Source organism: Odontomachus brunneus, unplaced genomic scaffold, assembly GCF_010583005.1.
Source record: "Odontomachus brunneus isolate Ranch 3 - 2012 unplaced genomic scaffold, Obru_v1 Obru_scaffold_013, whole genome shotgun sequence".
NCBI classification, from domain to species: domain Eukaryota; kingdom Metazoa; phylum Arthropoda; class Insecta; order Hymenoptera; family Formicidae; genus Odontomachus; species Odontomachus brunneus.
Window position 1 is genome coordinate 238,679 of NW_022639463.1, and position 26,750 is coordinate 265,428.

Consider the following 26,750-nt stretch of genomic DNA (forward strand, 5'->3'; position numbering starts at 1 on the left):
GTAAATACTCGATTATAACGAGTATCCTCCTTATGTTCTACGCACAAACTCATACACTGAACGCGTCGTGAACGACGATTCGGTTCTGCTTCGAAGGATCTGTTGAAAGAAATGTCGACCAACTTGAACATAGTGAAGTCGACGAACAAACCGAAACTGTTGGATCGCCTGGAGGAGTTGGATAGGCAATTGAGCGTTTGCGAGAAGGCGCTGTCCGATTACCTGGAGACAAAGAGACTGGCCTACCCGCGCTTCTATTTTATCTCATCTGCGGATCTGCTGAACATACTCAGCAACGGTAAATACGTCTTGCCCCTCTTTCCCCCCGCCGTGACAATGTAGAGATTCGTTACACGGTCGCCCACGTGTTTTACATTCGCGCGCTCGATCGCAACAGGCAACAATCCGGAGATGGTTTGCAAGCATCTGTCCAAGTTGTACGACTCGTTGGCGAATCTCACGTGGAAAATGGAAGGAGGAAAAGCGACGAAATACGCCAACGGGATGATCGCCAAAGACGGCGAGGAGATGGCCATGCACGGAACGTGCGACTGTAGCGGAAAGGTATCGCGAATTGAGATTTCAGCGCGGAGAAAACACATATGGATTTGACTAAATATGTCGTAACAAAATATTAATGTTATTTCTCGCTCATACATGGGCAAAAGGGCTGTATAGGAACTATATAGTATTCTGGAAATGGTTTTTCTTCTTGGTTGCCTATCCATAAATGTTTAAGCAAAACTTTCAGTGCTGTGTAACGCAATCAAGGGATCCTTTGACCATAGTATCCATCCTGCAGGCCACAGCACCGATGGCACAATAATATTCTTTCGATTGAAGCAACTGTGTATATGAGGATATACACGGAGAAAACATATTAAAGCTTCTTTTATATAAATTCTCTTCTATGTTTTCGCAAGAAAACAAAGCAAGGTCTATCTAGCTATAAGGCAGATCTCTCAAATGAGAGCGAATCTGGTGAGTTTCAAAAGTGACGCTGCTACTCCTCGTACAGGTCGAGGTTTGGCTGAATCGCGTGACCGACACAATGCGAGAGACCGTGCGACATCATTTCAGTCAGGCGGTCGCCTCGTACGACGAGAAGCCTCGCGAGCTTTGGATCTTGGATCACGAGGCACAGCCGGCTCTGTGCGGCACCCAGATCTGGTGGACCGCCGAGGTGAACATGGCGTTCGCACGGCTCGAGGAGGGATTCGAGAACGCGCTCAAAGAGTATCAGAAGAAGCAGATCGGCCAGCTGAACGTACTGATCGCGCTCCTGCGCGGCGAGCTCAACGAGAACGACCGGCAGAAGATCATGACCATTTGTACCATCGACGTGCACGCGCGCGACGTGGTCGGGAAATTAATATCCATCAAAGCGGAGAGTTCGTCCAACTTTCAATGGCAGTCGCAGTTGAAGTACAGGTCCGTATGTAAGACAAATTTCCCAGCCTCCCAAGGTGAAAGAGAGAAATCATTAATGATTTTAAATAACGTACGTATGAAACAATTTCTTTTGTAGACATATAAAAAGTAAGCCTGTTACACATACAACAAAAATAGAAATTATTGCTGAGATAAAATTATTCTTAAGATTAAGAAGAAAAGGAGCAAAACTCTGAATTTTCTCGAGAGAAAATCTTTCCCGAAGTGTTTTAAACAGTCGGGATAAACCGGGATATAATTCGGTGTCTCGGAGATAGTATTAGAAAAGATCCGGAACAAAGGGTGAAAAACCTTTTCGTCCCGCAAAAACGGGACGTCTGATTATCTTGGTGCAAAAGATCGCGATAATAACATGCGAAGACGAAAGAATTGAAAGAGGATCGTTTCGTCTCGTAGATGGGACGACAAGTCGGACAATTGCGTCGTTAACATTTGTGACGCATCTTTCGTGTACGCTTACGAGTACTTGGGCAATGTACCACGGCTGGTGATCACGCCGTTGACGGACAGATGCTACATTACGCTGACGCAATCGTTGCATCTGATAATGGGTGGAGCACCAGCCGGACCCGCTGGAACAGGGAAAACCGAGACGACTAAGGATCTCGGCAGAGCCCTCGGACAAATGGTTTACGTCTTCAACTGCTCCGAGCAAATGGATTACAAGGTAATCCTTTCCCCTTTTCCCTTTTTCCTTCTTTCCCTCTTGCAATATTTCGCGAAGCGTACACTGAGAGAAAAAATTGGCTGATCTAACTAAAATTATAGTTATTTTACGGCCCTCACCGTATCTTCTGGTTGTTCTAACACGAAAATGTAATATACATATAAAATTATTATCACTAAAGTTATATAGCACAATTTAATAACAGTTTGATAACAGTCAAATAGTTTTCTTGACCATATCTTATAGTAATTATTTCGTCATGTGATTACAATTATCGCAAATACCGATCATTTTTTTTCTCAGTGTAGCCGGGAAAATCGTCACTTGGTGGTTTTCGGTGCAAAACTAGCGTTCATCGTAGAGCCGCTTATCCTAACACTAGTTTTGAACTCTAGTCGCTTTATTGTTCTCGCTCAATCGAACGTTCGCAGTCGTGCGGCAACATATACAAGGGATTAGCGCAAACTGGTGCGTGGGGTTGCTTTGACGAGTTCAACAGGATCGCCGTCGAAGTACTGTCGGTCGTGGCCGTGCAAGTGAAATACGTTCTGGACGGGGTAAAGAATCGAAAGAAGACATTCTTATTCTTCGGCGAGGAGCTCAATATCGTGGATACAGTCGGCATGTTTATAACGATGAATCCTGGTTATGCCGGTAGAACCGAGCTTCCTGAGAACTTGAAGACGCTATTTCGGTAAATGTAACGCGTGGCTCTTATCGCGATGTAACAAGATGTGATGATATCGATGAAAATAACTCGAATAATAAATCGACAGACCCTGCGCCATGGTGGTGCCTGACTTTGAATTAATTTGCGAGATCATGCTGGTGGCCGAGGGCTTCCAGGAGGCTAGATTGCTCGCGAGAAAGTTTATCACTCTGTACACGCTATGTCGAGAACTGTTATCCAAGCAAGACCATTACGATTGGGGCTTGAGAGCCATCAAGTCCGTCTTGGTCGTCGCTGGAAAGTTGAAGCGCGATGATAAAGAACGGCCGGAGGACCAAGTCTTAATGAGAGCTCTGAGAGACTTTAACACGCCGAAAGTCGTGACCGATGACATTCCCGTGTTCTTGGGATTGATAGGTGAGACACAGAGATTCTCACTATAAATCTTGAATCGAAACATTTTCGCATCCTAAAAGAAAAAACTCTGGTTAAAATATCTGAGAAATAAAAAATATTTATTCGACGGGTGTTGATAAACATATTTACTTACACTAATGTAAGATATTTTTTCAATAAGGAAATTTTTTGCAATCTTTTCATGAAAGAGCAACTGTTTATTATATTTAAATAAAAGAATTTAAATTTAAGTAAATATGTTATTAGTACCCATCGAATAAATATCTTTTTAGATATTTTTTCTCTCAATGTAAAAATGAAATCTTGTAGGATTCAAGGATTCAAGGGTGAGATTTTACATATATATATATATATATATATATATATATATATATATAGATTATATGATATCTCAAGATCAAGTCTCATTGCAGAGTTAAGCGAAAATATCGATTTTTTTCTTCTATTCAGGAGACCTATTTCCTGCGTTAGAAGTACCGCGAAGAAGAGACCTCGAGTTCGAACAGATGGTCAAACTTGCGGCTTTGGACTTGAAGATGCAACCGGAAGACGGATTTATCTTGAAAGTACGTTACACGCGTGTACGCTCACCTTGAACAGTCAACTGTAAAACAGAGAGAGAGAGAGAGTTTCTCCTGTTCCCCTCCGGTTCGCTTCAGGTAGTACAATTGGAAGAGTTGTTTCACGTTCGACACTCGGTCTTTATCGTCGGCCTCGCCGGGACTGGTAAGACCGAAGTCTGGAAAACGCTCAACAGAACGTATTCGAACCAAAAACGTAAGCCGCACTACAACGATCTGAACCCAAAGGCGGTGACCAACGACGAGTTATTTGGCGTCATTAATCCGGCAACGAGGGAATGGAAAGACGGGTTCGTAGACAGCGCACCCGTCAATTTTCAGCGACGATCACAACGCGCTGCGCGCTTAGACCACGCTCTGTATATAACAGCCATGGTAACTTTCTATTCTTATTGCTACTTTTGCAGGTTATTCTCCATGATAATGAGAGAGCAAGCCAACATGGTCAGCGAAGGTCCGAAGTGGATCGTGTTCGACGGTGACATAGACCCGATGTGGATCGAGTCGCTCAATACAGTAATGGATGACAACAAGGTTCTAACGTTGGCGAGTAACGAAAGGATCGCCCTAACGAAACACATGCGTCTTCTGTTCGAAGTTTCGAACTTGCGGTAATATCTCTCTCGATATAAAGTCAATTTTAACGAGAAAGTTAGGGAAAAAATTCTAAAAGAGCCATTTCGCGATTTTGTATCTCCGTTGTTTTCCTCTCAGGAAAGATAATAGACGAAATCACACGAGCGACATACTCTCAGGGCCATCTAGATTTTCCTGATTTTCTCCAGCGGAAAGAATTCTTTTTTTCTTTTTGAGTGTATATACTTTGCGCGTGCTCATTTTCGACATTTGCAATTATATTTCAGGACAGCCACACCGGCGACGGTGTCTAGAGCGGGAATTTTGTACATTAATCCGCAAGACTTGGGTTGGAGTCCGTAAGGAAACTTAAATTTTCCAAACTAATCGAATTTTAATTAGAAATCGAATAACTCTCGCGTTATTCCCGCGCTCAAAACTTGGAAGAATAAATGCTTCCGACTACGAGTGTCTCTCCGAGTGAAATCGTTTCCAGTCAAGAAATTTCCCCGCAGATTCGTAACTAGCTGGATAGAAACGAGAGATCACGCCGAACGCGCAAACCTATCGATTCTCTTCGAAAAGTATATTCCACCCCTGCTGGAGGTGATAAAATTGAAGCTGAAGAAGATCATTCCTCTGCCGGAAATATGTCACATAGAAATACTTTGTCATTTACTGGACTGCTTTCTGATTAAGGAAAATGTGCCGCCGGAGTGTCCAAAGGAATGGTAGCGACGTTAACGAATGAAATTTTCACTTTTCAATCTTTGTCGTGACGACGCGTCATCTAAAAATTTCAGGACACGAATTTCGAATCGTAAAAGCCGCACGTTTACGTTCCAGGTACGAATTGTATTTTGCGTTTGCCTGCATCTGGGCGTTTGGTTCCGTGATGTTTCGAGATCAGTTGATAGATTGGCGAAACGAATTCAGCAAGTGGTGGCAGAACGAGTTCAAAACCGTCAAGTTTCCAGCGGGCGGCAACGTATTCAATTACTTTATAGAACCGGAGACGAAAAAGTTGATGCCCTGGACCGAAAAAGTTGCCCCCTTCAAGCTGGATTCGGATATTCCGCTTCAGGTTTCTTTTATATCCTGCACACATGCATGCACGCTACTCTGCTTCCAAATGGCAAATGAAAATAATAGAGAGAGAGAGAGAGAGAGAGAGAGAGAGTAAAACTTTCCAACAAAGAACAAAAAATTTAACGAAATATAAACGTTTAATGCAGTCCGCTTTGGTGCCAACTGGAGAAACAACGCGTTTACGCTTCTTCCTCGACTTGTTGGTGAAGAAGCGTGTCCCGGTGATGTTAGTGGGTGGAGCAGGCTGTGGAAAGAGCGTCATCATGGACGACAAATTGACGAATTTGCCAGATACTTACAACGTCGCGAATGTCCCTCTCAATTTCTACACCACGTCAGGTAAGTACGCTCAGAGAGAGAAACATGACAACTATACGGAATGTCTGTGATGTTAAGTGGTCCATTTAGATGTCAACTATACAAATCTTACCTGTAGAATCGTAATGTATACAGTTGAAAATTACTTTACAGTTATTCCAACTAAAGTTCTAGTTATAATAACTACAAAATAGTTTATCGAACTATATATATTACAATTATATAAACAAAGCTCGTATAGTTTTGTCATCTACATAGTTGTCATCACTGTGTCTTTTTCTTCGAACGCAAGAGGAATGATTTCTGCAATCGGTTGCACTTTTTGCACGTCGTCGAAACTCAACGTTGGCGAAAATTTGACTTACGAACGAATATAATGTAGTTGACTTGTGGCGCGAATTTGCCCAAAGAGGAAGCTCAGCCACGAGCTCAGCAACGTCGCGGTATGGCTGTCGGATACCGCAACTGACCACAAGCCCGAGTCGTTTGTATGCAATGGGTCAACAGACGTGACATACGTTTGCGTTACGTATCGCGGTTCAATTTTAACGAAAGATGGGGCAGTACGGTCTCTCGCGAATACATCACAATCGAGCGTGTCTGTCGTTTAATGAAAGACTGCAACGGTCTCGTTGTCGTCGAAAAGATACATTACAGAGGATCCTGGAGAAACATTTGGAGAAGAAGGCGGGACGTAATTATGGGCCACCAGGCATGAAACATCTCGTATATTTCATAGACGACATGAATATGCCGAAAGTGGATACTTATGGCACCGTGCAGCCTCACACCCTCATCAGGCAACATATCGATTATAATCACTGGTAATCACTTTGATCTCGCGTAGATATGCAAAACAAGGGGCACGAGGCGTGTCAAATTGTATTCGTTTCGATGCAGGTACGACCGGACGAGATTAACTCTGAAGGAGATTCACAATACGCAATATGTATCTTGCATGAACCCCACCGCGGGAAGTTTCACTATAGATCCGCGTTTACAGAGACACTTTGCCGTATTCGCAGTCAGGTAAACCAGAAATTACTCGTCCAGTTCTTACAAAATGTAAGACATTTTTCCGTTCCATGCTATACATCACGACATTTGTTCTTATCAAAGGAACGTGTTCGTTCTTAGTTTCCCACAAACCGACGCGCTTATGACGATATACAGTCAGATTTTGGAACAGCATGTGATGGATCCGCGAACCAAGTTTAACCCAGCGGTGCAAAAATTCACGGATCCCTTGATAAACGCCGCTTTGCATCTCCACGACAGGATCGCCGCAACCTTCCTACCCACAGCCATCAAGTTTCATTACATTTTCAATTTGCGCGATTTGACCAATGTATTCCAGGTAAGAACCTAATGAAAAATGATGTCGACCGAGAACGCGAACAACGCGATTTTCAAAAATGTAATCGCAACAAACCCAAAAGATATCATTTCTCATTCTCAGCGGAATCCTCTCATGTTGTGAATCCTTCAAGAGGATTCTTGTAAAACCAAAAGAAAAATATTCCAACACCCAGAAAACAGAAATCTAGTCTTGCAAGGTCTTATTTTCTGTAATCCCACATTTTAAGCAAAAATTTTCATCGAAAGAATGTTTCTCTTGTGACGAAAAGGAATAATATCGGGCTCAGAATATTTCTCTGTTGAAGAATCCTCTTGAGGCCATACATGATAATATACTCCTAAGGATGTATTCTTTTGATATATCGATGCACCTGTCTCCGATGCAGGGAATGTTGTTTGCTTACGGCGACGTTCTGCCCCATCCAAGTCACATAATCAGACTTTACGCTCATGAAGCTATGCGAGTGTATCGCGACAAATTGGTGAACTTTGAGGACCAGAGAGTATTCGATCGTCTACTTCTCGAGGCGCTTCGCAAAAATATACCTGTATGTTAGATAGCTATTAGAAATCATACATGTGAAACCGGACTGCACGGATTTTAAGATTCTAAGCACTTTTATTTCGAAGCGTGTGTCCGCGATGAAATCCGTCTTTGATTGAATTTTTTTTATCCTACTTTCGACCTTAATATCCTATTTAACAGCTACTTTGATGAATGAAAAAATCTCTTGATTATATTTAACCTACTAGTCTAGAGATCCTCCTTAGAAGCAGCCTCTGCAAGTAACATTTAGTTTCCATGTGTACTGATCCTTCAAAATATACACAGACGTTAGAAAGTAGAGTCAAAATTTCAATACCCGGATACTCATCTTCAGGAGCTGGACGAAAATGAGATCAAGTTGGAACAGCCGTTAATATACTGCCACTTTGCGGAGGGAATCGGCGAGCCAAAATATGCGCCTGTTAAGGACTGGGGGCAACTTGTAAAATCACTCGACGATACTCTGCACAGCTACAACGAGCTGGTAAATAAGCATCGCTCTCCGTTACGTGCGCCGAACGCGAACGTAAAGTTACTCCGCGCTTACAGGTGTCCGCGATGAATCTGGTATTGTTCGAGGATGCCGTGCATCACGTGTGTCGTATCAACAGAATACTGGAGGCGCCGAGAGGCAACGCGCTTCTAGTAGGTGTAGGTGGTAGCGGCAAGCAGTCCTTATCTCGCCTAGCCTCCTTCGTTTCCTCGTTGGAGGTAAGCAGAGAGTCGGTGGATCGATCACAAATTACCCAAGCACGGCGAGACTGTGTGAGCTTGCTCCGTGAGGGAGTCTCCGTGAAAATATTCGATACTTGAAAGATATTTCACTCGGGAGTAACACGGAATAGAGAAATTTGCCGAATCAATTTCGCGAGAAGCTATTACTTCTGCACGCTATCGCGGGGTCTAATAAACTTCAGCAAAGTACTCCGAGTCCTTACTCGGAGACCTTGTAGATTTACGTAGGAATCTAATACGAGCGTCACGTGCAGGTGTTTCAAGTGCAATTGCGCAAAGATTATTCATTGAACGAGCTGAGAGCCGACTTGGCCGTGCTGTATCTGAAAGCCGGTGTCAAGGGTATCGGTATTACCTTTTTAATGAGCGATTCTCAAGTAGCCGAGGAAGAGTTCTTAGTCGTGGTGAACGATATGCTGGCGTCAGGGGAGATCGCGGAACTATTCGGCGACGAAGACGTGGACGGCGTCGTTAACGCCGTACGCAACGAGGTGAACGGCATAGACATCCCCCGGGTACTTTTGAGAATAATTAGAAGATCGTCTTCTAAGTATCAGCAGCGCCGTTCGCTATTGTCGCGCAATCAGGCTTTGCTCGTGCCTAGGTCAAGCAAACTGGAATGATTGACACCAAAGAGAATTGCTGGAAATTCTTCATCGAGCGTGTGCGAATGCAATTAAGATGCGTCCTGTGCTTCTCGCCGGTCGGAGCGACTTTACGAAAGAGAGCTAGGCAGTTCCCCGCGATAGTAAATTGCACCGCGATCGACTGGTTTCAGGATTGGCCGCAGGAGGCTCTGGAATCCGTGTCGACGACGTTCCTCGAGGTACGATCGAGGTCGTTTCTTATGAAGCGTTTTTCTAACCACTACGTCATCGACAATGTTGATTCATTAATACATTAATAAAACGTAAGAGTTCAATTCTCTCTCGCTGTTTTTTTTTTTTTTTTTTTCAATGCAATGAATATTTATTGAGGTTTCGTAGAAATTATTATATCGCTCAATGCTTAGCTGATCTTCGTCCGATTCTCGCCTTGAGCTTCCGCGAGCTCACACGAAGAGAATATTATAGCTTCCTTTTCATACAAATCCTCCTCAATTTTATCGTGTTTTTAGTTGCAGTAATTTTTACTAATTTTCGCCAAGAACAGCAAATTTTTTAATGGCACATTTCAGTTTCTAAGATATATATATATATATATATATATATATATATATATATAAATAGCAGATATGAAGTGAAAGGAGATAGTCAATTACTGCAGAATATCAATTTGATCATTGGCTAGAAAATTCTGTAGTAACTTTTACCACAAAATTCTCCCTGTATACAGGAGCTAGAGGAGCTACCGGCCGAATATCTCAAGTCTGTATCGCTTTTTATGTCGCACGTCCACACGAGCGTGAACCACGTGTCTGAAGTATATCTGCGAAACGAGAGGAGATACAACTACACGACACCAAAGTCATTCCTCGAGCAGATCTCCTTGTATTCCAAGCTCCTGACGGAGAAAACTCACGACTTGACGGCGATGATCTCGCGTCTCACCGATGGACTGATCAAGCTCGAATCTTGTTCCGTTCAGGTAGCTGCTGGTTTATCTTTCACAGGATTAACATCGTTGTTTAGCGTCGTCGTCCCGTACTAATCCGTGTCCCCACCTCCTCCCGGCGAGTTTCTTCGAATGTAAAATTCCATCCGCGAAACAGGTCGACGAGCTGAAGATCATCTTGGCGGCACAAGAGATCGAGTTGAAGAAGAAGAACGAGATAGCTGATAAAATATTGGTAGAAGTGCGCGCGGAAAACGCGAAAGCGGAGGCGGAGAAAGCTATCGGTAAGATATCGAAGTAAATGGAGGTACACAAGCGATATTATCATCAACGACACGACGGAATTTTCCAGTGATCGAAGAGGAAGCGAGGGTGGCGGAAATCAAGGAGACCGTGTCGGAGAATCAAAAGCGTTGCGACGAAGACTTGGCCCGCGCCGAGCCGGCGGTGAGACAGGCCGAAGCGGCGCTCGATACTTTGAACAAGGTGAACGAACTTGCGATCTAAGATTATGTTGCGATCAAGGTACAACACGGTAACGATAAGGCAATGATAAGCGAGATGTGTTCGCAAGAAACACTTGTCGATCTCGTATCTCGATTTTCCCTCCTTTTTTCCATGCGCTTGAAAAATACATATTCTCATTCTTAGCGAAATCCTCTTATATTATGGCCTCAAGAGAGAATTCTCCTTAATAACCAAAAGAAAAATATTCTAACATTCAAAAAGAAGAATTCTTACGTTGCAAGATTTTTTGCAATTCCATATTCTAAGCGAATAGAATATTTTTCTTCTAGAGAAGCAGACTATTAATCGAAAATCTACCGAATATCATTCTAACTTCTCTCTCTCTCTCTCTCTCTCTCTCTCTCTCTCTCTCTCTCTCTCTCTCTCTTCTTTTTATGAATCAAAAGGAATATGTTTATGACAGACAAGCAAGATTTATACTGCAGATAAAAAATTCCTTCTTTAAGAATAATACTGTAATTCGAATGTTTTGATTTTAGGAGATTTCAGGAGATATATGACAGTATTCCGGATGAGTTTTTCCGGAGAGTTACAATTTCCAAATGAAACATATCGAAGTAAAATCTGATTTTCTTCAGATCGAGAGACCAAAAAGAAAATAATTTTCTATCGTTTCGCAGAGCAACTTGACGGAATTGAAGTCTTTCGGGACGCCGCCGGCTGCCGTAGCCAACGTCGCTGAGGCCGTACTCGTCCTGTTCTCACCGAAAGGTAAAGTGCCAAAGGACAGGAGTTGGAAGGCTTGCAGAGTGATGATGGGATCTATCGACGGTTTTCTGGCACAGTTGCGCAATTACGATAAAGAAAACATACATCCGGATGTCGTGAAGGCGATTCAACCTTACGTCACCGACAAAGGTATCGATGCTGTTGATATAATTCGTTAAAATTCTCCACTATACCGAACACACACGCCATCATAGCGTTCGACCCGGAGTTTGTGTACTCGAAATCGCAAGCGGCGGCGGGACTCTGCAGCTGGGTGAAAAACATCATGGTGTTCCATTACATCAACGAGAGCGTGAAGCCTCTGAGAGCCGCGCTCGTTCAGGCAAATGCCGAGCTGAAGGCAGCTATGGACAAATTGAATTCTTTGAGAAGTCGTTTAGCGGTAAGCCCGCTCGGCCGGCCGTGTTTTCTACTCTCCTTCGTTTCTCGTGTGTCGAAAATCGCCGCTCTAATCCGAGAATTATCTCACGCGCGCACAGGAGTTGCAGAAGGTGTTGGACGTGTTGGAGGAGAAGATGAGCGCGGCTCTGGCCGCGAAGCAAAAGTGTCAGGACGAAGCGGAAGCGACCGCGTTCACCATAGATCTGGCGAATCGATTGGTAAACGGCCTCGCATCCGAGAACGTTCGCTGGGCCGAGACTGTGCAAGTGTACGTGGGTTTGCTCGATCTTAATGGCAAATTATAAGAGAAAACGCCTCGCGAGATAGAACGGGAAACCGCGAACGGCACTGACGCGACGCGGTAAACGCGCGCTAATAATCCCGGTTATCGAATCGGCCGAATGTGTCAGTTACGCACAAAATCATTCCCTCCTCCGTTTTTTTTTTTCTCCTACAGTACGATTAATCTGTTGGATTTTGTTCAATATTTTGTTTTTGCTATTTATTGAGAAACGCAAGTTGAGATCGAGTCTGTAGAGGTAATATCGATTCTCCGTGCTTTACTCGAAAGAAACGGTCTCCTAAAGACGTTTACGATACGCCAATAAAACAGACTGAAGAAATCCGGAATTACTCTACCGGGCAATGTGTTGCTCGTCACGGCGTTTATTTCTTACATGGGGTGCTTCACGAGGAAATATAGAGTGGATCTCATGAATTTACATTGGTTACCGTTTCTCGACAAGCTGCAAGTGCCGATACCGCGTACACCCGGTTTGGATCCGCTGTCTTTAATGACCGACGACGCGAAAATCGCCCAGTGGAATAACGACGGTAAGAAGAACCTCGTACGTGCGAGGAAGCGCGAGTATTAAATATTGGCGTGACTTAGGTTTACCTGCGGACAGAATGTCTACGGAAAACGCCACGATACTCAGCAATTCTTCGAGATGGCCGCTGATGATCGACCCGCAGCTACAAGGGATCAAGTGGATCAAGAACAAATATAAGAATAATTTGATAGTGCTACGATTAACTGACAAGAATTATCTCGATAGAATCGAATACGGTATCGCCAATGGCGAAGTGGTGCTGCTGGAAAGCATCATGGAAACGGTCGACGCTGTTTTAGAGCCGATCTTGGGTCGAGTTTTAATCAAGAGGGGAAGGTATTTCCGACTCTGTCTCTCTCTCTCTCTCTCTCTCTCTCTCTCTCTCTCTCTCTCTCTCTCTCTCTCTCTCTCTCTCTGTCTATCTATCTATCTCTCGTAGCCGAGTGATTTATCCAGCTAGGAAAATTGATCTTGCAAAATTGACGTTGACCATCAGGGCCATCAAGATAGGAGACAAAGAAGTGGATTACGACCCGCGTTTCCATCTCATCCTGCAAACGAAACTGGCGAATCCCCATTACAAGCCCGAGATGCAAGCTCAAACTACGCTCATCAATTTTACTGTTACGAAAGACGGTTTAGAGGAGCAGCTATTAGGCGCCGTCGTGAAAGCGGAGCGTCCGGATTTGGAATCGACCAAAGCCGAGCTCACGACCCAGCAGAACACGTTCAAGATCACGCTGAAGGCGTTGGAGGACGATCTGTTGCACAGGTGCGTAACGCTTGCGCGCGCAGCGGAGTTTTTAATGGTAGGTTCGCACCGCTGAACCGGTAGCGAGACGAGTCAAACGACGAGTTATTCGCACGCTCTTTTTCATAAAGCGAGAGAGCGAGTGACTCTTTACGCGGCTGCATCATGCAAGAATCATGCACGAATCGAACAATAAGTCGTCATCATCGAGTCCAACTCGATAAGAATAGAGGCAGCAATTGCTGCCAATCGATCAGACGAATTATTCGCCATTGATCGGATCTTTCCTCGCTCAAGAAGAAAACTAGCATATTTTCCGATCAACTTAATATTTGTTACAATCGCGTCTTACTCTTGGTTAAGGTTGTCATCAGCGGGCCCAGATATATTGAGCGACGTCGCTCTCGTAGTGAACCTCGAGACCACGAAGAAGACCGCCAGCGAGATCGAGGCGAAGGCAATCGAGACGAAGGTGACCGCTGCGAAGATAGACGAGGCGCGGGAGTCCTACCGGCCCGTGGCGTCCAGGGCCAGCCTCCTATACTTCATCCTTAACGATCTCAACAAGATCAACATGCTGTACCAATTTTCTCTGAAGGCGTTCAGCGCGGTCTTCCAGAACGCCATTAAATTTGCGGAGCCGGCGGACATCCTTGGTAAACGCGTCGCCAGTTTGATCGACAGCGTCACGTACTTGGTTTTTACGTACACCAGCCGCGGACTATTTGAGAGCGACAAGCTCATATTTTTGTGCCAGTTAACTCTTCAGGTATCGACTCGTTACATAAATAACGCCAATTCAAGTAGACCAAAGATCCCGATAGGCGAGTTTAAGAAAAAAAAAAATGTATATATATATATATATATATATATATATATATACTGTCAAATCTCCCTACACAAGGAAAACAAATTTCAGTTATTTCTTTTTCCAGCTAATTGTCTTAAACTAGTTTTTCCGTTACACCTGATCTAAATTTCCCTTTCGTTGTAAGTTCGGCAAATTATAGGAAATTGCGGCACTATGCAATTACATTTCTTTTTTTGAGTGTCGGAACATTTTTCCTTTCGGAAAATGTTAGGAAGAATGGTTTGATTTTGGAAGAATCGTCTTGGGATCGACATACAACAGGATTCCACTGAGGATAAGATTATATTTTTTTAGATAACCATGTTATCTACGAGCGAATATATTTTTGTTTGGCGAGTATGTAGCGCGAACGTAAAACGAATGATACGGATTAACGAACGCTACGGTTTATAGATTCTGTTGCAAACGAAAGAGATAGAGCAGGCCGAAGTGGACTTTCTCCTGCGATTCCCTTACTTGCCGGATCTAACGAGTCCGGTGGACTTTCTCAGTAACATTGGCTGGGGTGGCGTCAAGTATCTGAGCGGAATGGAAAATTTTCACAATCTGGATCGCGACATAGACGGTGCCGCGAGAAGATGGAAAAAGTTTGTCGAGTCGGAAACGCCGGAGAGGGAGAAATTTCCTCAAGAATGGAAAAATAAGACGGCATTCCAAAGACTGTGCATAATGAGATGCGTGAGATTGGACCGAATGGTCTACGCTATACGGTAATTTGTCACGTCAGTCACTGCGTAATATCCGGGGCTGCGAAATGCCAGCCACGATGGTGCAAATTGTTATCCTCTCGTCATTAATGCTTTAACGATGCAGATGGTTCGTGCAAGAGAAGCTGGGTGAAAAATTTATACAGTTCCGTGCGCAACCTTTCGAGAAGACATACGAAGACATGTGCGCAAACACGCCAGTATTTTTCATTCTATCCCCAGGAGTCGATCCTTTAAAGGTACGTACACTGAGAGAAAAATATAGTTGCTTTCGGCGTCAACTATACCTTTTTGTGATTTTAACCGGAAAAATAATTAGAAGAACCATCTTTCTGATAACACAATGGTTCTTCTAATTGTTTTTGTGATTAAAATCACAAAAGCGTACAATTGACGCCAAAGGCAACTATATTTTTATCTCAGTATATGTCCGACAATTCACGTTCACTGTTAAATATATTATCCGAGGGTATTTACGAGAAATCCGATAAACAAATCGAGTATAGAAACATATACACAGCTTATAATTGGTGAACCATCAATTATAGCGTTTCGGTGAGGAATACACTGATTGTACTTTAGAAAGTGCTCGTTGATTTGCCACAAAGTAATATATAGTGAAAGAAAAACTCGCGGTTGCCTCGAAAGAGGATAAGCAATGAAAAAAAAAAAAAAAAAAAAAAAAAAAAAAAGGAAATTAACAGCGTGAAAATTATACAAACGATACAAAGTGACAAACACGCGTAGGATGTGGAGAAACTCGGCAAGCGACTCGGCTTCACGTTCGACGGGCAAAATTTCCACAATGTGTCGTTGGGACAAGGTCAGGAGCCCGTCGCGGAGGAGACGATGGACATCTCGGCGCGCAACGGTCACTGGGTTATACTTCAGAACGTTCATCTGGTGAGGAACTGGTTACCGAATCTCGAGAAGAAGATGGAACAGCTTTCGGAGAAGCCGCACGAAGATTATCGTCTCTACATTAGCGCGGAACCGAGTCCCGACCCTCACAAGTCGATAATACCGCAGGTATTAAAAGCGAAGCCGTCGTTCGCCCGACAAACGGTACGAGAGATGCGTTCGGAAAGTGACGCAACGCATTGTTCTCTTCTCGTTCACTCGCGCAACGATTTATTATGTCGGGACTCTTCAAATATATCACCACGCAGATTGCCTTTGGCTGTCTAAATGCATTTTTTTCTCGACTCCTTCGCTCTGTCCAACGACTGAGTACAATGTGCTCTCTCTGGCCAGAAGCGATTCGCGGTCACCGCGGTCGGAGCGCAAACTCGCAAACTTCACTTTGGGAGTTCACTTGGCTACTGTCTGAAGGAAAAACCTAGTGGAAAGTGTGCGCGCGCAAATACACGAGGCATTGGGGAGAGCGGAGTCACGGCGAGAAAATCGGAGACACGAATGCATTATTTTCCGAGCGCGCTCGTGCAGTAGTATCCTCGGCAAATTTCGCGTAAGGTCAAGCTGATCGACCCGATCGTGCGATTGATATAATATCCAGGGTATACTGGAGTCGGCCATAAAAATCACCAACGAACCACCGACGGGTATGCGTGCCAATATCCACAAAGCGCTAGATAACTTTAGTCAAGACACGCTGGAGGCCTGCGGCAAAGAAACCGAATTCAAAGCTATTCTCTTCACCCTTTGCTATTACCACGCCGCCATGGCCGAACGCAGGAAATTCGGAGCGCAAGGATGGAACAGGGTATAACTTCCCCGTGATTGCAATTTCACGTTCAGCGTCTCGTACGATCTGTATGATAGAATCTGAAACGTTCTAGAAAGTCAACGTTCTAGTATTAGATATTTATGGACTATTAAAACGTTAGTTGATACTAAAATAATCGACAGATCAATAATCAAAATTAATCGTCATGCATGAAATCACGAGTAACTTTATAGAGATCGATGAAATCAATCACAGTCAATATAAAGACACTGAAAACTCTCGTGGAATTTGCAACGAAAGCAAATATCACTGTATAACCAACACTGAAATTACATTACGGACCCATAAATAATAACTGTTTGGACTTGTGGCTGCTAACCGATAAGAAGATTGAAAAAATTATTTATTAATCAAACTTTGATTTGATTGATTATGCATTGATTGATAATTAATTTCATCAATCTGTTAAATCATTCGTGATTACATACACGACGATTGATTTGCTTTGATTTGTTCATTATTTTAATGAAAGAAAACGTCAATCAACTAACTATCCATAACACTGCTAGAAGGTGATATATTCACGATAGGGTGAACAACGAATATGTGGTCTGCAATAGAGAGAACAGATTGTATCAAAGATACAATAAAGAGAAGGAAAGGAAAAAAGTGACAATCGATGACGTATGTTTGCAGTTATATCCGTTCAATGTCGGCGATTTGACAATCAGCGCGTCGGTATTGTTGAATTATCTCGAGAGCAACGCCAAAGTACCATGGGAAGATCTACGTTACTTGTTCGGCGAGATCATGTATGGCGGACACATAACAGACGACTGGGACCGGAGACTGTGTCGGACGTACCTCACGGAATATCTCCAGCCGGAGCTGGTCGAGGGTGAGATGTATCTGGCTCCGGGTTTTCCGGTACCACCCAGTGGCGATTACGCGAGCTATCATCAATACGTGGAGGATTATTTGCCAGCGGAGAGCCCCGTGTTGTACGGACTTCACCCGAACGCGGAGATCGGTGAGATTTTTCGATCCATCGTGCCCGATCCAAAGTGGGAGATGAAATCTGCGAGGAGATCTGCCTGCCTATCCGCTTCTTAGGAACCGCTTCTTGATCGAGTTCTGGCCATTTTCGGATTTTATTCCACTTTCCTCTCACTCGCGCTGTGAATCCTCACTCGTTATTCCTCACGCAGGGTTCCTCACGAACACAGCGGAAAATTTGTTCAAGACGATCTGGGAGATGCAGCCGCGGGACGTCGCCGACGCGACAGTCGGAGCGTTGTCGAAAGAGGACAAAGTGAGAGCTATGATAGAGGATCTATTGGACAAACTTCCCGAGCAGTTTAATATACAAGAGCTAATGAGCAAGGTTAGTATCGCGCTGTGAAACGACAATCTCAGTCGATCGAGATAACTGGGGATACTCTATCCTCGATTTAGACTTTCTGAAGTTAAGATGTTAAGTGGAATATTGAGGTCGAAGATAGAGTAAAAATCTTCGCTCGGATAAGCAATCGCGTTAAACGCGACGTTGACATCATTTCTAACGATTGGTCTGGTAATCTGGCTATAATGAAAAAGTAAGCGATTTTTCCAGATAGAAGATCGTACACCTTTCGTCATCGTGGCTCTTCAAGAATGCGAACGTATGAACATATTGACTAACGAACTGAAGAGATCCTTGGGAGAACTTGATCTCGGTTTAAAGGTAATCACCGAAGAGAGAACGCGAAGCAACGCGAGAAGTTGCAACGCGATAGATTGAAAAATACGCGTTTCGCAGGGAGAGCTCACGATCAGCGCGGACATGGAGGATTTGCAGAATCATCTTTTCATGGAGTCGGTACCGCCATCCTGGGCCAGATACGCCTATCCCTCCACTTTGGGACTGTCCAGCTGGCTAACAGACATGCTAAATCGAATTACCGAGCTATCGAATTGGACTGTAGATTTCAACGTAAGCGAACACGTCGACGACTCGTAAATACGTAATGAAATATTATATGAACAGAAGCTAAAAAAGCCTATAAACTACATCGAAAAAAAAATCGATAATTTCATTCTTAGTGGAATCCTTTTACATATATGACCTCAAGAGGATTCTCCTGAAACAAGAAGGAAAATATCCCTTTGTAGAGCGATATCGTTCCTCTTCATTAGCAGATAAAAATACTCTTTCGGTTTAAGTTTTTGTTCAGAATATGGGATTACAGGAAATAGAGTATCTTGCAACGTAAGAGTGCTCCTTTTTGGAATATTTTCCTCTTGAGAAAATGTTCTCCAAACCGTATATAAGAGGATTCCGTTAAGGATGAGATTATATATTTTTGGGTGTAGAAATTAATATAGCGTGTAACCACTTTCAATCTCGATCTTAGTCGCGCGTGTATTTCGACAGTTGCCATCGTCGGTCTGGCTGGGCGGCTTCTTTAATCCGCAATCTTTGCTTACGGCCATTATGCAGCAAACCGCCCGTAAAAACGAGTGGCCTTTGGACAAGATGTGCTTGCACTGCGACGTAACCAGAAAACAGAAGGAGGAAATCACGTGAGTCGCTTGGAACTCGACGACGACGACGACGACGACGACGACGACGCGAAAAATAAGTTCTTGCGAAACGAGCGTTTTTACGGCCGCTTGTCGAATGCGCGCTTCGTTTCCGAAGTCGGGTTTCTGTCTCAAATGTAAAATCACCACCGCGCGCACGGTAAATCGCACGGATCCTCGCGATATGTAATATCGATTGCTCCTCGGCGAGACGGTCGACCCTCAAAGGGTCAACGAAGGGGATCGACGCGATAACGAGAGTTTCACCCGGTTAGGGCGGCGCCGCGCGAAGGAGCATATGTGAACGGTCTGTACATGGAGGGTGCTCGATGGGACATTGCGACCGGCTTCATCGCGGACTCTCGGCCGAAGGAGCTGCTGTCCTTGATGCCGCTGGTGTTCGTCAGGGCGATCACGCAGGACAAGCAGGAGACGAAGAACGTGTACGAGTGTCCGTTGTACAGAACGCGAACGCGCGGTCCCACGTATATCTGGACGTTCAACCTGAGGACCCGCGACAAGCCCACCAAGTGGACCTTAGCCGGCGTGGCGATTCTTCTGCAGATTTGAGCGACGGCGCGTTCACACGCGAGTTTGCGATCGTTTCTCCATTCTTTTTTCTTTTTTCTCTTTTCCTTCAATGCTCCCGGCTCTTCGCGCGAGTCGTAATGGTAACGCGCGCGCGCGCGCGCGCGGCTTCCCGGTTAATAACCCTCGCAATTACGTCAAAGCCTGTACGGTATGAGCAGCGAGTCGCGGTATCGCCATGGAGCGACGATAATTACAACGCGCGTATTCGGCTAATTATGCGATTGGCATATACTTTACGCGTGTGGTCGTTGCACGTAGAACGTTCTCTTTGTGCTCGCTTTGTTTCTCGTTGCGAGGCGATTTGACGCTGTTCCACTGTAGAGCCTCCCGGTCTCGCGTCGGAAACGGAAGAAACCTGATGGGGGACAGATGCGCTCGTTACTCCGAATGGGGGAAAAAAACGCATTGCACCGTGTTTCGATTGAAATCGCGTTGAATTGGAGACGAGCGCGGGCGAATTGAAGGCGATCGAGCGAGTCGGGAGGACGTCGTTGCGACAACGTGACGACGTGCGTTTTCGTCGGCCCAGTAAGGAAGAGGAACATCGGCTTTTGCACATCCGGTGCTTTCTTTACGCTCTCTCTCTCTCGCGGTGGTGCGTTTGACGAGTCAACGGTACACGACGACAATATGATTGGAGGGTTCGAGGAAGTGGTCACCTTTATCGGCTGCGACGTAATTGTCTGTTTCGCGATGACGCATCTGGTTTCGCGTGTCGATGCTCTCTCTCGCTCTCTCTCTCTCTCTCTCTCTCTCTCTCTCTCTGCTCGCGCGGAATTTCGGACACGCGACGAGCGCCTTGCGAAAAACACGACTCGCAGCGACCACGCTTAACTCGGATAATGCACGGTCTTTTAAAGCGTAGCATAGCCGCCGCGTATGTTACCGTTCAGTCAAAGCAATTAGCCGTAACTGCAAACTGCTAACTAGTTTGCCAACCGCGACAAGGACGTGTACGAATGAGTGGAATCCTCCCGGTTGCTGCGCGCAAAAGGATAACTCAAATTACGAAACTGTTTTGCGCACGAGTTTTCTCTTCCAAAGTAAGAAAATTAATCATATCAGCTGAATAAAATCAACGCTAATTGCGCTCCATCGAGAATTACTTTTAATAATACTTTTAATAATACGCGGCGAACTCTAGTCTCTCTCCCTCTCTCTCTTTTTCGTGGATAAGCCTCGACTTGTTCATCGTGCTCGGCGTCTAGACGAGGTCGGCGCTACCTGTCTCGGATTAAGAAAGAGTCGGGAAATATTTTTTGGTCATTAAACTAATTAGATTACCGGTATTGCGGCGGTCGGCTATAAATTAGCGTTCCAGGTCCTTTACGGTTGCTCCGTCCGGAGCCGTCTTCGGCCGAGAACGCCTTCAGGGCAAACGCGCGCGTTTCTGGTATTTATAGGGGACCTACCGGACGAAGAAGGTGAGGTGGACGCGAGACTTGTTAAAAACTGTGTTCAACCGGCATCGAACGGATCGTACGACAGACATCGCGGGTGATTGCTACCTCGATGCACTCGGACGTAGCTCTTCGCGTGAGCTTTGAGTTCATTTTGCGCGATCTATGTTTCGCGATAAAAGTCCAAGCAGAGAATTCCATCTATAGCCCTGCGCACCGTGTGCGATACCATTCGTGGACGAAGAACTGAATGCTGTCGCGCGAATTGAAGTTTGTCCTATAATAGGTGCGCGCACAAAGCAACGTGCCCCCGTAAATATATACGACCTGTAATTAATGAGTCAAGAAGAAATCGAGAAGAAGAAACTTTCGTCAAAGCGCAGGTCATTCTGCGCCCCGTCCAAATTAAAGTCACAATAAATGGAAAGTCTTACATAATGAGAAACTTTCTTACCGTGACAAGAACGCGGTATCATTGTTACGTAGAAACTAAAACGCAATCTAACGGAAACGTGTCCTTGTGCAACAATCGTCTTTCCCGTGTATCGAGATTGCAAGGAAATCTATTTTTCACTTGGATATTTTTTCCTACGCATTCGAATCCTTGTCGAAACTCATCTCAGAGAAAAAGATATCGAGGGCAGCTACACTGAGAGAAAAAATATTTAAGAGAAAGTTTATTTCTGTGAATAAACTTTACATATATAAAATTTCAACTATTTTTTTCTGTGTACATTAATTCTACACAAAACTCATATAGCTGTCGCTACCCGTGTCCACCCGTGTCTAAACATGCGATATATCCCATCCTACCTATATTCAATTGTAATATTTGTTGCGAATCGGCTCACGGTGAAGGTATAAATCGAGATAGTAGAGAATTGGACGCTTTAGAGCTCCCGTCGGTCGGGTATGCCCGTCGGACCGGTGTTTGTAAATATCGCAAAGCGTTTATTCGTTGAAAACGACATCGACTTTAGAACGCCACTGAACGTAGTATTGTTATTCAACAGCTTGGAGCAATAAGCAAAATATAACACGCGCAGTAAACAACGTCTTTGCGTCCAACATGTCAGACATGACTCTTCAAGTTTTAAATATTCATACTGAGATTATCAATCGAGTCAATACAGTCAATAATAAATGCGATGTAAATGTAAACACTGCGAAAAAAAACTGCGAAAAAAAAATAGCAAACGAATGCAAATTCTTTTCTCCAGATTTCCAATCTAGCGCTTTCAATTCTTAACTTCTCTGCATGGAGCTGCTTTCGATACTTGTTGGCTTTTTATGTCGTCAGTTTTTCGCTTTTCTAGAATGAATTTTTAGATTGACAAAGTGTGCTAGCGTTCAACTATTTACACGTTGCTGGTAAAGCAATATGAAGTCGCCAGCGTTTTGAAGAGAATTTAGCGGAAACCGCCACGCCAGTCTCAAGTGTCACGGAATAACATACTTTAAGTCGCCCGCTGAGTTATTCGCTACCGTCTTGACACGGAGCTTGTCTTGAGACTGCTGCTAAAGTCACTCAGCTATTTGCTTAACGAGAACGTTGGACATGTTCAACTTTGTTACAACGACCACTATACGCCGCGACTCGAGCATTTTAGACGAATAAAAAACGAGCGTCTAGAAGAAGCTGAATTCAGTGAATTCACTGACGAATTCAGGAGCTCGCTTGAAGAGAATAAAAGCAACGCGCCGTGTAAAATACTCTTTAGATTAGTTACACCACGAACGTGTGTGTCCACGCAAATGCTAATTATTTTGCTCGCGCGAGCCCATCATTTAACTTTATCAGAGTTTGTTCATTATATTAAGCACTTATTAACGCGTTTAAGTTAAATCAAATGTAGATCTCGCGCGATACGCGAAACAAAGGCTCGTAAAGCACGAGTCCATGAATATTAATATATATTATTAATTACGTCTGTTCGATCGCGAGAATTGAAGAGATGACGCGACGTACACGCGTGCGACAAGCAGAATGATAAACAAACTCATCACTCACCGATCTGAAGCAGAAGACTGAAGTGCGGATCCGGCGGTGAAGCACCACAGGGTGGTAGCGGCGGCACGTCAAGTCAGGATTTTCCGAACGACTTTCTCGTCCTTGCCGTCGATCGTCGCGCTGAGTCTCTGATGACGACGAGTCTCGCCTCCCACCTTGTCCATCCGCTCCATCCCTTTCCGCCTCGTTCGCCGGCGCGGAGGCGCGAAGAAACCATTTCGAAAGGATACGAAAGGTGCGAAAGGTGCGAGCGAACAGGCCCCCCAGGATGACTCTCGCTAATCGCGGGCAGGCGGAAAACAAGCGTGATGAGTCGCCTCGCTTCGCCTCGCCTCGCCTCACCTCGCCTCACTTCGTCTCGCTTGGGCCTAACTCGACTCAACGCGACTACAACGACCTGCGACGACTGAGGAGTTAACCCTCTCTCTCTCTCCCTCTTTTTCCCTTACTCCCTCTCTCCGTCGCTCTTTTTTCCTCCGCGCGGCGGAATATGTAAACGCGCACGTAACACTCGCAGCAATGTGAACGATACGAGACGATGCGTACATGTTGGAACGATAATCGATACGCGTTATGTCCTTAACGCGTATATCCGCACAAGTTCGTGGTACTTTGACGCGCTTTATATGTCGTATATACCAGTAAAGAACCAGCCTCGGGGAAAAAGTACGTTTCCCCGAAGTTCACATTCACACCGAACGCATGAAAATACTGAATTTTCCGCGCAAATCGGGAAATAAATCATTCATTATGTTAAATTATATTATCAAATTTGATAACTATACTCTGAGAAAAAGACATGGTAATGGCAACTATACAAGGTGCTTGACGTTAAGTATCTCGTAGATTAAATCAAGCACAAAATTTCTCTACCATTTTTCAAACAGCCGCGTAAAGTTTTGAGTTATTAATTTAAGGAGACGAATGTGATATAGAAGACTGCTGAACCAAAGGTCCAGTTGCAATAACAAAATAATTTATTAAACTGTATATATAATGTATAGTATGATTCTACATATAAAACTCGTACAGTTGTCATCTGCATAATTGCCACTATCATGTTCTCAAAGTGTAACTGGCACTTTGCAAATACCCAATTAAAGATCCTGGCTACTCGCCGTGGCCATGTTGGACCGTGACATCAGAGGTGGAAAATGACACTGAAAATTCCTGCGTGTTATTTTTAAGTAAAAAAATTATTTTGAATAAACAGACACTTTAGATTGCTGGAATATACTTGCAAAATGCTCAGAAAATTATCTTTCTTCCTTGACAGTCAACAAATGAAAGTATAGTGAAAAAATCATGAGAAAAGCTGGGTTAGAGACGAAAGAGTTGCTTATTAATTTCACGGTTATTTATTGATTGTTAGGGAAATAGAATAATTTTCGGAATATTTTACAAGTACGCACAAGCTTGATGTTCTTTCATAGAAATGTCATTTTGTTTTAAAACGGCACGCAAGAATTTTGGGCGTGCGTCTCCTCGCTTCTAACGTTATCAGTCGAGAGAGAGAGAGAGAGAGAGAGAGGATGCCTGAAAAACTAATTTTTAACTTCGATACGCGAGATACGATTAGCGAGAATTCGATTTGCGCTTTGATTACGATAACGCTCAATGTCTCGCGGAATGATCGGTTCGCGCTTCTGCCCGTTGTCGTCGATTCCGATATTCTCACTTTTTGCCGACGATAAGTCGTCCCCAGTCCGTATTTCATCTTCTCTCCTGCTCGTTATTTGCATACGCGATACATCGTTTTCCGTATCTCCGAGCCTCATCGTATGCTCACGGCAAACGGTGCGGAGAGGTTTGAAGATAATTAATGCAAATTACACACGGGCAACGGGCACGCTACCGGTTACGGCGTTACACGAGATGAAAGCCGCCGAGCGCTCGTCATGTAAGTCGTCGCTCTTTCGTGTCGATCTGTCGCTCGATTACCATCCGATACAATTGATTCGACGGACGATTGACTACTATCTCCTCCCGCGAGCGAGCCAGGCGATTAGTTTTTGCGTATTTCCCAACCTTCGTCCCGTCCCGACCCGTCTCGTCCCGTCCGTCTCGTTCGCGTGCAGTGAGCTGTATACTTAAGCCGCGGAGAGCCACCGCACTAAACGGACGTGGCGCGTATAATTTATGAATTATTATTTTGTACTATAATGTCGGCCGCTTCTCTCTTTCTTTCTTTCTTTCTCTCTCTATCTTTCCTCGCAGCCCTACGGTACGCTCTCGTCTCCTTCGAGCTCTTCCGCGGAGAGAAGCGTCTCGTCGGAAACAGTGAGATAAAGAGCATCGTCAGTGGCGTAGGGTTCACTTTGCGTGGCGTTATTCTCCTTCATTCAACGCTCGCGACACACGAGTGAGACTCTGAGTGTCGCGAGTGTACTCTCCAAAGAGATTCGCCGCGTCAACCGAGCGGGCGATGTCAATCGAATCGAGCGCTCGACTCGACAGCTGCTCAGTTTTGCTACGACTGCAAGTAATGAAAGGTCTCCCGACCGTTGGAGAATCCCCGTTTCATGAATGAAAGATATTTCACCCGGAGAGTAGAGGGTGAAATTGTCGCGATGGTCCACCGGGAAGCGCGCCAGTGTGAGCCGCAGCAACGAGGCAGCCTGGAGAAAGACCAGACAGGCAGGCTAGCGAGAGAGGCCAGAGTGTAGGCAGGCAGGCAGGCAAGCAGGCAGGCAGGCAGGCAGGCAGGCAGGCAGGCAGGCAAGCAAGCAAGCAAGCAGGCAGGCAGGCAGCCAGGCAGCCAGGCAGGCGGGCGGGCAGGGCGGCAGAGAGAGCGAACGGACGAGCTCGGAGCGTAGGTCCGAGCTCCGAGTATCCTATAATTACGAGTAACTCAGCCACATTTGCGTTGATCCGACACCTTAAAGATAGCATTTAGCGGCCCCTTTCATCTCCGCGGCAAACAAACCAATTTATACCTCAGGCCGCTTTGTGCTCCGGCGAGGGACGTGCTCCGCCCCGAACTACGAGTTAGCTCCGTCTTTTTCCATCTTCCCTCTCTCTCTCTCTCTCTTTTCTTCTTTTCTCTTTCCTTTTCCCTGCCACTCTCCCCCCCCCTCTCTCTCTCTCTCTCTCTCTCTCTCTCTCTCTCTCTCTTTCTTTCATTCCCTAGCGAACGCCTTCCAGTTCGATTTCGCCCTTGGTCTTCGCGAATTTCGCTGGAAATCAATCGCGTCGCTCTCGAAAAGTGAAACACATTAACGTCCGAGTAGCGAGTACTCTTAGCGGCGCGGGTGAGCGAGCAAGCAAGTAAGGGTGGGTGGATGGGTAGAAGCCGAATGAGCGACCAGCGGAGCCACGTCGCGTTTTTGCTCTCCTCTCTCGTAACTAATTGGTGCGCGTTATTACTTTCGTACGTCGTTTTCGCTTTTTCCATGTCTACCTCCCTCCCCCTCTTTCTCTCCCTCTCTTGCCGAGGTCTGCGAGGAAGCGAAGGTTCGCGTGACTAAACGCTACGACGCGAGGACGTCGGAGCACACGATAATGGTAGGTTACCGCCTCTTCTTCTGGCATTCGGGCTACGCTTCTATTTGTTGTTAGCATTTGTCCGGGTGAACGCGAGCGCGGCTCCTGTATAAATAAAGTTAGCGCGGAATTTCGCGTACACAAGTTGCGGGATCACGTGGACGCTGGCTAAAAACTTTCGCGACGCCGGTGACCAACCCTCCGTGGAAACACGCAGGTGCGACGTAACGTCGCGCTTTACGTTCGGTCGT

The 26,750-nt window shown here is 45.0% G+C and overlaps 1 protein-coding gene and 1 long non-coding RNA gene across 3 annotated transcripts in view; one reads left to right on the forward strand and one right to left on the reverse strand.

Annotated features, from left to right (window-relative positions):
- LOC116840934 (dynein beta chain, ciliary-like) overlaps positions 1 to 22,712 on the forward strand; it is a 37,680-nt gene extending 14,968 nt beyond the window's left edge. Inside the window, exons 28-68 of the mRNA XM_032808292.1 lie at positions 97 to 298; positions 398 to 564; positions 1,019 to 1,431; positions 1,849 to 2,119; positions 2,551 to 2,813; positions 2,896 to 3,206; positions 3,657 to 3,772; positions 3,866 to 4,077; positions 4,195 to 4,398; positions 4,651 to 4,722; positions 4,879 to 5,094; positions 5,210 to 5,447; positions 5,599 to 5,791; positions 6,417 to 6,594; positions 6,671 to 6,799; positions 6,908 to 7,127; positions 7,516 to 7,677; positions 8,011 to 8,160; positions 8,226 to 8,387; positions 8,666 to 8,902; positions 9,016 to 9,237; positions 9,747 to 9,998; positions 10,123 to 10,249; positions 10,318 to 10,451; positions 11,114 to 11,351; positions 11,417 to 11,604; positions 11,702 to 11,871; positions 12,217 to 12,437; positions 12,496 to 12,772; positions 12,933 to 13,208; positions 13,551 to 13,956; positions 14,452 to 14,768; positions 14,872 to 15,004; positions 15,513 to 15,794; positions 16,282 to 16,488; positions 17,149 to 17,482; positions 17,661 to 17,836; positions 18,065 to 18,175; positions 18,251 to 18,424; positions 18,866 to 19,014; positions 19,290 to 22,712. Coding sequence (XP_032664183.1) covers positions 97 to 298; positions 398 to 564; positions 1,019 to 1,431; positions 1,849 to 2,119; positions 2,551 to 2,813; positions 2,896 to 3,206; positions 3,657 to 3,772; positions 3,866 to 4,077; positions 4,195 to 4,398; positions 4,651 to 4,722; positions 4,879 to 5,094; positions 5,210 to 5,447; positions 5,599 to 5,791; positions 6,417 to 6,594; positions 6,671 to 6,799; positions 6,908 to 7,127; positions 7,516 to 7,677; positions 8,011 to 8,160; positions 8,226 to 8,387; positions 8,666 to 8,902; positions 9,016 to 9,237; positions 9,747 to 9,998; positions 10,123 to 10,249; positions 10,318 to 10,451; positions 11,114 to 11,351; positions 11,417 to 11,604; positions 11,702 to 11,871; positions 12,217 to 12,437; positions 12,496 to 12,772; positions 12,933 to 13,208; positions 13,551 to 13,956; positions 14,452 to 14,768; positions 14,872 to 15,004; positions 15,513 to 15,794; positions 16,282 to 16,488; positions 17,149 to 17,482; positions 17,661 to 17,836; positions 18,065 to 18,175; positions 18,251 to 18,424; positions 18,866 to 19,014; positions 19,290 to 19,584 — 8,805 coding nt within the window. The 3' untranslated portion in view covers positions 19,585 to 22,712. The remainder of the gene's footprint in view (positions 1 to 96; positions 299 to 397; positions 565 to 1,018; positions 1,432 to 1,848; positions 2,120 to 2,550; positions 2,814 to 2,895; positions 3,207 to 3,656; positions 3,773 to 3,865; positions 4,078 to 4,194; positions 4,399 to 4,650; positions 4,723 to 4,878; positions 5,095 to 5,209; positions 5,448 to 5,598; positions 5,792 to 6,416; positions 6,595 to 6,670; positions 6,800 to 6,907; positions 7,128 to 7,515; positions 7,678 to 8,010; positions 8,161 to 8,225; positions 8,388 to 8,665; positions 8,903 to 9,015; positions 9,238 to 9,746; positions 9,999 to 10,122; positions 10,250 to 10,317; positions 10,452 to 11,113; positions 11,352 to 11,416; positions 11,605 to 11,701; positions 11,872 to 12,216; positions 12,438 to 12,495; positions 12,773 to 12,932; positions 13,209 to 13,550; positions 13,957 to 14,451; positions 14,769 to 14,871; positions 15,005 to 15,512; positions 15,795 to 16,281; positions 16,489 to 17,148; positions 17,483 to 17,660; positions 17,837 to 18,064; positions 18,176 to 18,250; positions 18,425 to 18,865; positions 19,015 to 19,289) is intronic.
- Positions 1 to 25,586, reverse strand: part of LOC116840935 — a 39,918-nt gene extending 14,332 nt beyond the window's left edge. The window contains exon 1 of one of the 2 annotated variants that reach the window (XR_004377445.1): positions 23,017 to 25,586. This is a non-coding gene — a long non-coding RNA (uncharacterized LOC116840935). The remainder of the gene's footprint in view (positions 1 to 23,016) is intronic. The other variant, XR_004377446.1, reaches the window with a different exon arrangement.
- Between the last annotated feature and the right edge of the window lie 1,164 nt (positions 25,587 to 26,750).